This window comes from Nothoprocta perdicaria, unplaced genomic scaffold (assembly GCF_003342845.1).
Source record: "Nothoprocta perdicaria isolate Ctin4 unplaced genomic scaffold, notPer1 scaffold_357, whole genome shotgun sequence".
NCBI classification, from domain to species: Eukaryota; Metazoa; Chordata; class Aves; order Tinamiformes; family Tinamidae; genus Nothoprocta; species Nothoprocta perdicaria.
Window position 1 is genome coordinate 378,006 of NW_020455596.1, and position 9,291 is coordinate 387,296.

General features: G+C 62.2%; 1 protein-coding gene across 1 annotated transcript in view; it reads right to left on the reverse strand.

Annotated features, from left to right (window-relative positions):
• Positions 1-7,738, reverse strand: part of MAP4 (microtubule associated protein 4) — a 53,377-nt gene extending 45,639 nt beyond the window's left edge. The window contains exons 1-3 of the mRNA XM_026044265.1: positions 7,696-7,738; positions 5,945-6,204; positions 3,979-4,044 (exon numbers count right to left, since the gene is read on the reverse strand). Of these exons, the coding sequence (XP_025900050.1) occupies positions 3,979-4,044; positions 5,945-6,204; positions 7,696-7,709 (340 nt within the window). The 5' untranslated portion in view covers positions 7,710-7,738. The remainder of the gene's footprint in view (positions 1-3,978; positions 4,045-5,944; positions 6,205-7,695) is intronic.
• Positions 7,739-9,291: the final 1,553 nt, after the last annotated feature.

Consider the following 9,291-nt stretch of genomic DNA (forward strand, 5'->3'; position numbering starts at 1 on the left):
AACGCCAGCAACGGGGACAGACAAGCTCGGAAGCACAAGGAGGTTAGAGCAACGTGTGTTATGTCCACGACGCGGACAAGGGCACGGGCAGGACATGAGGTTCCAACAAAGCGACACATCCCGCAGCTTCCCGGCCTCCCTGGGACAACGCTTTTCACTTGGCGCTTTCTTACTCACGTTTATTTATTGCACTGAGTTTTCGGCAAGATGCAGACAAGTTTTCTAGGAGCGACAGAGGCTGCAACTCTGCCCTTAGGAAGCTCCCTCATTTCCTGGCTCCCCGACGTGTCCCAGGTCCCTTCCCACTGGGAAGGCCCAAATGGGACACTGTGGAGCTCGGCTGGGAGCCCCTCCAACGGAGAGTGGCACAAAAGCATCGGAACATCCAGCTCCCCGTGCCTGCCTATCCCCGAGTCTGTAAAGCCAACAATACCCAAAAGAATGGGGATAAAAACACGGGAAAAGGGGGGAAAAAGGTAGTTCTTTGGGTCCGGTGGTAGCACGGAGGGATGAATCCTTCCCGGGAGCTGCGGCTGGAGCCGGCGGCTACGGAGAGCGCAGGGAGCTTCCCTCGCGGCTGGACCCTGCTGTGCCCGGGAAACACGGTGTCCGGGGGGAAGGCAGGGGCGCCCGGGGCTCAGCCCCGCTGAGAACACCTCCCATTCACCGCCCCCATTTCCCTCGGGAATTTGTCACTCACTCCGGGCTGCTGGGGCACAACGAGTTAAACCCACTTAAGGCAAAAGGTAGGCAAGAAAAAGCTGCGTGGCCAAGCGGCGCCCCGGCAAATGCGCAGGGCTGCCGCCTTCCTCCCGGAGCAAGCAGGCTTTAAAGTGCTTCGGAGAGGACCCCAAAAGCCCAAATCCCTCCTCTGCTTTGGGAACAGGCACCAAGCGCACGGAGCGGCGCCGAGGAAAGCGCGTGGTGGAGCGAGGCCACGAGAGCCGTGTCCCTCCCGCTCCCCGCAGTGACCCGAGGCTGTGCCAGCGGGCCCGAGCCGACAGAACCCTGCTCCCAGCTGGAAAACAGGGGGAAAACGGAGCGGAAAGCAAAAGCGACACCATGTGCCATTCCTGACGGGTGCCACGGGGGCAAATGGCTACTGCGGTGCTTGGCGCACGGGCCGGTCTCCCCGCACCCTCGCGGGCCGTGGCGGCCGCAGCCACGTCCTCGGCGGCCGTCCCCATTGTCCCCAAGGCAGCTCGGGCACGAAGGCGCCGTCCCCGAGGACAAACCTCTACACCGGGAGCGCTCAAAGCGGCGGGGAGGGAGGCAGGGGGCTCGGAGGCGGGAGCGGAGCTGCCGTCCGGGAGCACCGGCCGCTCCGGAGGCGGACGGAGCGGTGCAGCGCCGCCAGGCGCGTGTGCTTACACGGGGAGGAAGGTTTCGACAAGCACTGCAGAGCAGAGAGGGAGGAGGAGGAGGGTCCTCGGCCGGCGGCGCGGCTGCCCTTGGCTTCTTCTACGCGCCAAGTCGCAGGAGGCAAAGCAAGAGCTCTGTAAAATGCTGAGGGTTTTAGAAGAGGAATGGCAGGTGGAAAAGGACACTGGTGTCGTGGCAGTGGCAGCCCCAGTGTTAGGAGACAGTCTAGGCTTCTAGGAGGAGAAAATAGAAGAGAGGGAGAGGAGGAGGAGAGGGAGAAGGGATGGGGAGAGGGGCAAAAAAGCGCAAGTCGTTAGTAAACATGAACATACAGGTGGCACCGCTAACGAGCAACCGATGACGGAGAGCGGCCGGGGCAGGCGCCCGAGGGCGGGGGAGAGCCGGGGGAGCTTGGGGTGCCACGGGAGCCCCGGGTGCCCCCGGCCGCGCTCCGCTCGGGCAGGGCGGGCGACGCGCGGCTTGCATGCAACGCGGCTGTGTCCCCGTTGTGTTGATACGACCCGGGTACGTAATAATTCCATGGCAATAAACGCGGTGATAATAACAACAATAACAACAATATTAATAAGTGGTGACGGATGCGGCACGCGGAGGAGCGGCCTCCGTGGAGGACTGGCCTCCACAAAGGCCAACAGGGCCCACGTGGCTGCAGAGGCCCTGGGAAGCAGTGACGGATGCAGCACATGGGGGACCGGCCTCCGTGGAGGCCCGGCTGCCTGCAGAGGCCCCGGGATGCAGAGCGCGGGCAGGGCCCTGCGCCAAGGGGCAGCGCGGGGCCCGTGAGCGGGTGAGGGCACCGCGTCCGCCCGCCGCCACCTTCCTCGGGCTCCTCCCAAGCACTTGCTTTGCTTTCTTGCGCCTTCCAAAGCGGAGCAGCGGACTCTGCAAGGAGAGGCCGGCCTCCCGCTCCCACGGGAAGCAGAAGGGGGCACCAAGGAAAGCAGCAGGGGGCAAGGAGCTGGGGGCGCTGGCGCAAGCTGCCGCCTCGCATCCCGCACCGCATCCCTAGGCACGTCCCTATGGAACTGCTGCGGTGCCACACCGCAAACACGGAGATGCCATGGAGCTGCCCGGCTTGGTGGCCGGGTTGGCACAGGGGACAGCAGCGGCCGCGTCCCCGCGCGCGGCCCGCTTCGTGCCGCCCGCGCCAGCCCCGGCGCTGCAGCCTTGCCCCGGGCACGGGCAGAGGGCAGCGCACGGAGCCGCGCCGGGAACGCCGCCTCGCCACCCTCGGCACTTGAGGCCCGTGGCTTTGGCCCTTGATGCCACTTTTAGGCAGCCTTAAACAAGAGAGAAAACAAATCCAGCTCTGCCTCCCAAAGATGGAGCGTATGAATAAACTAAAGAGCCTCGGACACATGGAAGTGCCTTTGATCCACGCTGCTAGCACGTGGCACCGGGAGAGTTAAGCCTCCAGAAGGCTGGCACTACGTAAATAAGACTTTTTATTACTAAATACAATGCAGAAGCTCCATAAAAATCCCAATGCATTCAATTAGCCATACCTGAGGCGTCATAAGCCTGATTTTATTCCTATCTCTTTTTAATTACATGTACTTAAAAGAGAGAATATATCTGCAGGGAGGTTCAGAAGCATCTTTAAATTCTTATTTTTTTGCTAAAAATGTGCCTGTCTTCTTACAATTGACTGGATTTGCAACGGGAAGTCAATGCATGAGATCCCTTTTTTAAATCGTGTTCGTAGTGAGAACTCGAATACCCACTTTGGAAATACAACTTAATCAAATCTTGCTTTTGTTCACCCTCTTCTGCCGTCTTCTACCTTCCTGCCCTTGCTTGGGGCTCTAGCAGGGATGCCAGGGCTGGGTAAGTCCCAGCTTAACCTTAGCAGACATGGAGGAGGCTAAGGCTGAGCCGGAGCTCCCAAGTTAGACCAGGGAAACAGCTCTTAGCATGGCAGGCAGCTCCAGGTTCCTTCAGAAAAGGGAATTACTGCATGTCATTAAACACAACTGCTAAAAGACGAGTGGTTCCTGGCGAACCTACGCTGATAGGAAGATGATTTCTTTGCTGGTTCCCAACCAGCTTTAGTATTGATCAAGTATATTAAGTGGATCAAGGGTTGATCCACTTAGAACACGCTTTTGGCAAGCAAAGTCGTCCTCCTGCTGCTGGACACAGGTTCACAGACCTCGACTTCAGCTTTGGCAGCACACTGCCAGAGCAAATACCGGGGCAGATTTTCCATGATGAGAGTTTGGGGTAGGGGAGAGGGAAAAATAGGCAAGAAAAGCTGCAGAACCCGAGCGGTCGGGGAGCTTCACCAGCACCCGAGCAGCAGGGAGCAAAGCTGCACCCAAGGGCGGTGGGAACGGAGAGGAACCCGAGCGCGAGGGCAGCGTTCCGCTACAGACACCATGGAATTCGCTCAGGTACCAGCGCCTTCCCAACATCAAGCATGCATGAAGTATTAAAATTCTCCAAAAAGATCATAAAAACGAAACAACAAACCTCCGTGGAGAGACGGGGAGAGGCGCGTGAGCGGAGCTTGCGGGCGCGTTCCCCGCTCACGGGCAAGCACCAAGTTGGTCTTGGTCTAGGAGGTTTCCTCCACAAACGTTTACAAACACTCACCCGTGCGGCTATTTCCTAGTCCGTGGTCACCGTTTTCTACCACCATCGGCCCCGAAGCGGAAGGATCTGCAACAAATCACAGCAAATGTCAGTGTTTGGAGGAAACGAACCCTTCGCAACAGCTTTAAACCGCGGAAAGGAGGGGCCCTGCTACCCGACATGGGTAGGAACTGGTTAATCCTCCCAAGCTCTCCCATCCACGCGATGCATGAACTCAGACCTTCCTCCTAGGACTATTTTTGGGAAAAACAAGGCAGCCAGGTCTCCCAGCCCGTGCTGGCAGGCCCCAAAGCGAGAGCAGTGGCCAGGGGACTCCAGGGGGACCCAGGTCGGGGCCCTGCATTCCCAGTTCCCTACAGGAGGAACCCTATGGCACGTGGGGATTTATATCCACGGCTAGAAAAGAGTCTATCCTATCCTATCCTATCCTATCCTACCCTACCCTACCCTACCCTACCCTGTCCTGTCCTGTCCTGTCCTGTCCTGTCCGGTCCTATCCTACCCTATCCTACCCTATCCTATCCATCGAGCTCAGAAAAAAATCAGGAGCTGCTCATTTTTCCTGGCTGGACCCGGCAAACGTGCGGGCAGCGCAAGGCCCAGGGAGAACAGAGGGAATTTGGGAGCGAGCGTTGGGCAGCCTCGGCACGGCTCGCATGGAAAAACCTCCAAGCAAAGCTCCATTCCATGGGGATGCTGCAGGACTTTCCCGGACCCACACCAGCACAGCTGAGTTGTTTGCTTCCCCAAAGCGGGCAAGGTGCCACCCCGGAGCACAGCCGGGCACCACGTTCCCGCAGATCCCAGGCGATCCCGCTCTGCGGCTCCAGGCCATCGGGGGCTTCCGAAGCTTCTCCCTTGTGCACTGCGGGATTTCGAGGAACTCATCCCATTTGTCAGATGTGAAGGAGCAAAAGGGAAGGGATTGCAAGACCGAGGCCGGGCACTTGGCCATAACGGGCAGCGTAAGCTCTCGTGGGGGTTCAAAGAATCCCAGAACCCTTAAGGCTGGAAGGGACCTCTGGATCACCCGGCCGCTGCTGCAGCTGGCCGGCGGATCCGAGGATTGTGTTTATATATAAACAAACTGAGGGCCGCGTGGGCCAAACTGATCATCTGCAGCGACCGGCCGCGATGGGCCGGCCCGGCACACACGCTCCGCAGGCGAGGCGGGCTCGTGCTGCGCGTTCCCGCTGCATCCCACCGGAGCAGCCATGCACCGGAGCGCTGCCGGGCGGCAGAGCCACCTCGTGGCCACCGCGACGTCCCCGTGCGCCGCCCCGGGAGGCCAAGGGGGCTGCGCGGAGCCCCGGCAGGAAGGAAGGGAGCGCTCCAAGCCGCAGGAATCCTTCTCACCTCGGGAAAGCCCCATGAGACGCCTTAGGCGCTAACGGCATCAGGCGCTCACAGCGGCCTGCAGGACGGTGACACCGGCTCAAGCACGGGAGCGCTGCCCGGCAAACTCGCAGCGCGGGATGTTTCAGTGCAGCCTCTTTCTAATCCTCCCTCTGCCCATTTTGAGGAGTTTCTTATAAAGTTATTAGCACTAATATGTGCAAAAGTACATAGGCAGCACCAGGCTTGGGAGGCTAGAACGTGAGTCCGGCTTTGGAATGGGAGGCCCCAAGGCTCAGCCTAGCAAACACCCAAGAGCAAAGCCAGCACGGGCCTCAAGCCGCCAGCTTTGTCCTCTGCCTAAAGCCACCTGGAGCAGAAGTCACCAAATTTAGCAAGTCTGGTCCAGGACTGCATGATGGAAGCACCGGATAAACGCGAGGACGGGGCAATATTCACAGCCTTGGGCAGGACGTTGAACACGCAGAGAGCTGAACGGCAGGCCAAGAGCGAGACGGGAGACTTGATCTCACTCTTCACCTGCGGCGTGGAGCCTAAACCAGGCAGCCCCCTCCACCAGGCTGGCTTTGGTGGCGCGGCAAGCGGGTCCCGCGCGGCCCCGGCCACTTACGTTCCCCCGGCACGGCGTCCGCGTGCGCCTTGCTCCGGGGCTCCTGGCCGCTGCCTTTGCCGTCCTCGTCGTCATCCAGCAGCGGGACGTAGTCCGTTTTATCGACCGTTTCCCCAACCACGTCGTCAAACTTCTCGGCCTCCAGCGTGGCGATGAAGTCCCTCTTGACCTCCTCCTCGATCTCTGGGGGCGGCTCCGTGAGCGCGTCCGCCAGGCTCAGGTTGGGATGCAGGTCAGCCATGCTGCTGCAGCCGCGCGACCTGGGAGCCATGCAAAAGAGAGGAAAAAAAATGGCATTTTTAAGGAAGAGTTTGGGTGCTGGAGGCCGGCGCGTGCGCGACCCCATGCTCCGCACCGCGCCGGTGGGCAGGGCAGGCCCAACGCGGCTGCTTCTGTCCTCAGCAAGCCCTGCTAACGACAGCAGCTCACGGCGCCCATTGCTGCCGCTGGCATCCGGCGTGTGGGGATGCGCCCCGTGAACGAAGCCGCTCCCGACCACAGGGAAAGCTCCCAAAGGCGGCAGGGAGCGAGGCCGGCGCGCACGGATGGCGGCGCCGGAGCAGTCTGCAGGCTCGGCCACCCGAGGCTCACAGCTTCAAGCAACGACCGCAGCCTTCGCCGGCGAGAAGGGACCCGGCGCGGGGTGGGAACCAAGTGCCGGGGCCGGGGATGCTCCGGGCGTCACCGCGGAGCCCTCCATTCACCCCGAGGAAGGGACCTCGCCCCGGCGTTTTCAGCAAGCGGCTTCATGATGCAACTGAACCCGCAAGGACGGAGCAGCCGGGGAGCAGGAACCTCGAGCAGAGCAGCGAGGGGTCGGGGCGCACGAGATGCCCCCAGAACACAGAGCCCCTCATGCCCGCGCAGCCGCCCTGCACGGCGCGAACCCGGCGGCGCCTGCAGCAGCGCGGGCGACGTGGCAGCACGTCCGGCTGCCATCACCACGCGCACCCAGGACGGGTTTAACGCTGCAGCAGCGCGGGCGACGCGGCAGCGCGTCCGGCTGCCATCACCACGCGCACCCAGGACGGGTTTAACGCTGCAGCAGCGCGGGCGACGCGGCAGCGCGTCCGGCTGCCATCACACAGTGTTTGCTCACGTTCAGCCTCCTTTCCCCAAAGCCTTGAGCAAGGGACCAGCCGTGGGGGCTACGCAGGCTCACCGTGGGGTCTACGCAGGCTCACGAGCGGCACCCGGCCCTGCCCGCGTTTAACCCACCAGGACGCACCAAGGGAGCAAAGGAGCAGCGAGCACGGCCCAGAAGGGCCCCTCTGCTCTCCTGCAGCCATCGCAGAGCTCGGGCCGAGGGAGGGAGGACCCAGCAAGCAAGGACCCACTCCTCCGCAAGCGAGGCCGCGCTGGAGGCCGCGGCGCCGGCGTGTGACGCTGGGGCAGCGCGCGGCCCGGCGCGGAGCGTGTTCCGCAGGGCCCGCTCCAGCGCCGCTGAACCCCCAGGGATTCCTGCGGCAGGCGCCCCACTCCCGCACGCGCGGAGGCTCCCAAGGAGGCCAGACCTCCACACGAGCGCAGGCAGGGCTGCGGCCCCGAGGGAAAAACTGAGCGTGAAATAAAGGGAAACGAGCCCGAGGAAGCGGAAGGGGCCGGGAGGAGGAGGGGATGAGCGGGGAGCTGCAGGACGTCCCAAGCAGAAGCGCGGGGATGGGGCACGCGCCGGGCGCTCCCGCCGGGCATCGCGGCGTCTCCCCGGCACGCACGCGGCTCGTGGCCATCCTGTGGGCTAGCAAACCCACCTGCAAGCACACATCCCTTTGTGCGTGTTGACTCCATAGTTCAATCTATGGCAGCTCTTTCTGGATGCAGACACTCACTGCAGTTACAATCATCTGCCTGTGATGCAAAACAAGGAAAAGCAGCTTGTCTGGAGAGCCCAGGGCCCAGGAGGAGGGCGCCCACCCACCCAGCTGAGCTGGCAACAGTGAGGGCGACTCCAAGCTGCTCTGCCCAGATGTACAGGGGGACGGGAGCTAATGTCACGAAAGGGGGACACTTCCACTCCCAAGGAGCACGGTGCACATCTGAACCAGCGCAGTGGGGTGGACACGGGGCTCCAGGTGCCCTGAGAGCGATTACAGCTCTCCAAAAGCAGCCTGGGCTGTGACGAAGAGCACGTTGAAGAGCACTCGAGGTAGGTTCCGTAATGGGCACGACAGCGAGCGGTGGAAAACGCCTGGATTCGAATGCAATCCAACTGAAGTCGGTGCCTAGCAGGGCGACAGAACCAGCACGTTCCCAAAGGCCGGAGCCCTGGGGCGCCAGGGAAGGAGGCTGCTCCGCTCCAGCCGCATCATGAGCATCCCTTGGGAGCGCCCTGTGAAGGCGCTTCCGCCCAGGGAAGGCGCCTCGCCCGCGGGAGCACCGGGCCGTGGCGGTGCCCGCCTTGGCACCACCGCAGCCTGGGAACGATCCACGGCCCGCGCGCACAGCTGAGCTCTCGTGCGCCAATTCCGCTCCAGGCTCCCTTTCTATCGCGTTTATTGGGAGGGCCAGCTCTGCCCCAGACGCTGCAGGATAAAACTGCGTTCTCCAACTGAGAACCAAAGGGATTTGAGTGCCGTGAAGGCAGTTCTGTGGTGGAACCAGCCCGTCCAGCTGCCCAGCACGCAAAGATCCTCCTGCTGCTGCTTCAAAGGACCCACAACTTAATGCTGGCCTGTGCCTGCCTCAGTTTGCCTGTAGTGCAAGGACAGAGGTCTACACAGCGGGGGAACAGGACTCGAGGGCACCGAGCTGTCTGTGGGGGTCAGCAGCTCGAGTCCCCCGTATGCACAGGGAATATGCTGCCCTCCCGCTCCGCTCCTGCCTGGAATACACAACTCCAGCACGGGACTGTCATGTTCAAAGGGGTCAGCTCCACGTCCTGCACCCAGGGCTCGCGAGCAGCAGGCGCAGCAGCCGCCGCGGCGCCAGGGCGCTCTGGGTGACGCAGCGGCTCTCGGCCGGTCCCACAGGCCGGGTGGCACCGCGGCGCTCGGGGGCACGGGGCAGCGCCCGCGCAGCCTCCCCGCGCCGTCTGCAAAACCTCCTCTCCTTGAGTTTGCTCTCCTTGAGTTTGCTCTCCTTGCAGCAGCTTCCCAGCAAACCGGTGCCACGGAGGAGCAGGGACGGGAAGGCAGTGCCTCCGTCACCTGGTGGGCTCTGCTCTGACTCCATCCGAGGGCAGTTCCCCTCCCAAAAGCAGCAGGCAGCCAAGCAGTGCCAGCTACACCCCATGACAACCCGCGGTCACCCGGGCACCCCGTCTCCTGCTGCCCAGTTATCTAACCCTGCTCTGAACTGCGAGCCTCCTTCCCGCGAGCGCTGAAAAAGAGGAGCCTTCCTCCGTGCGT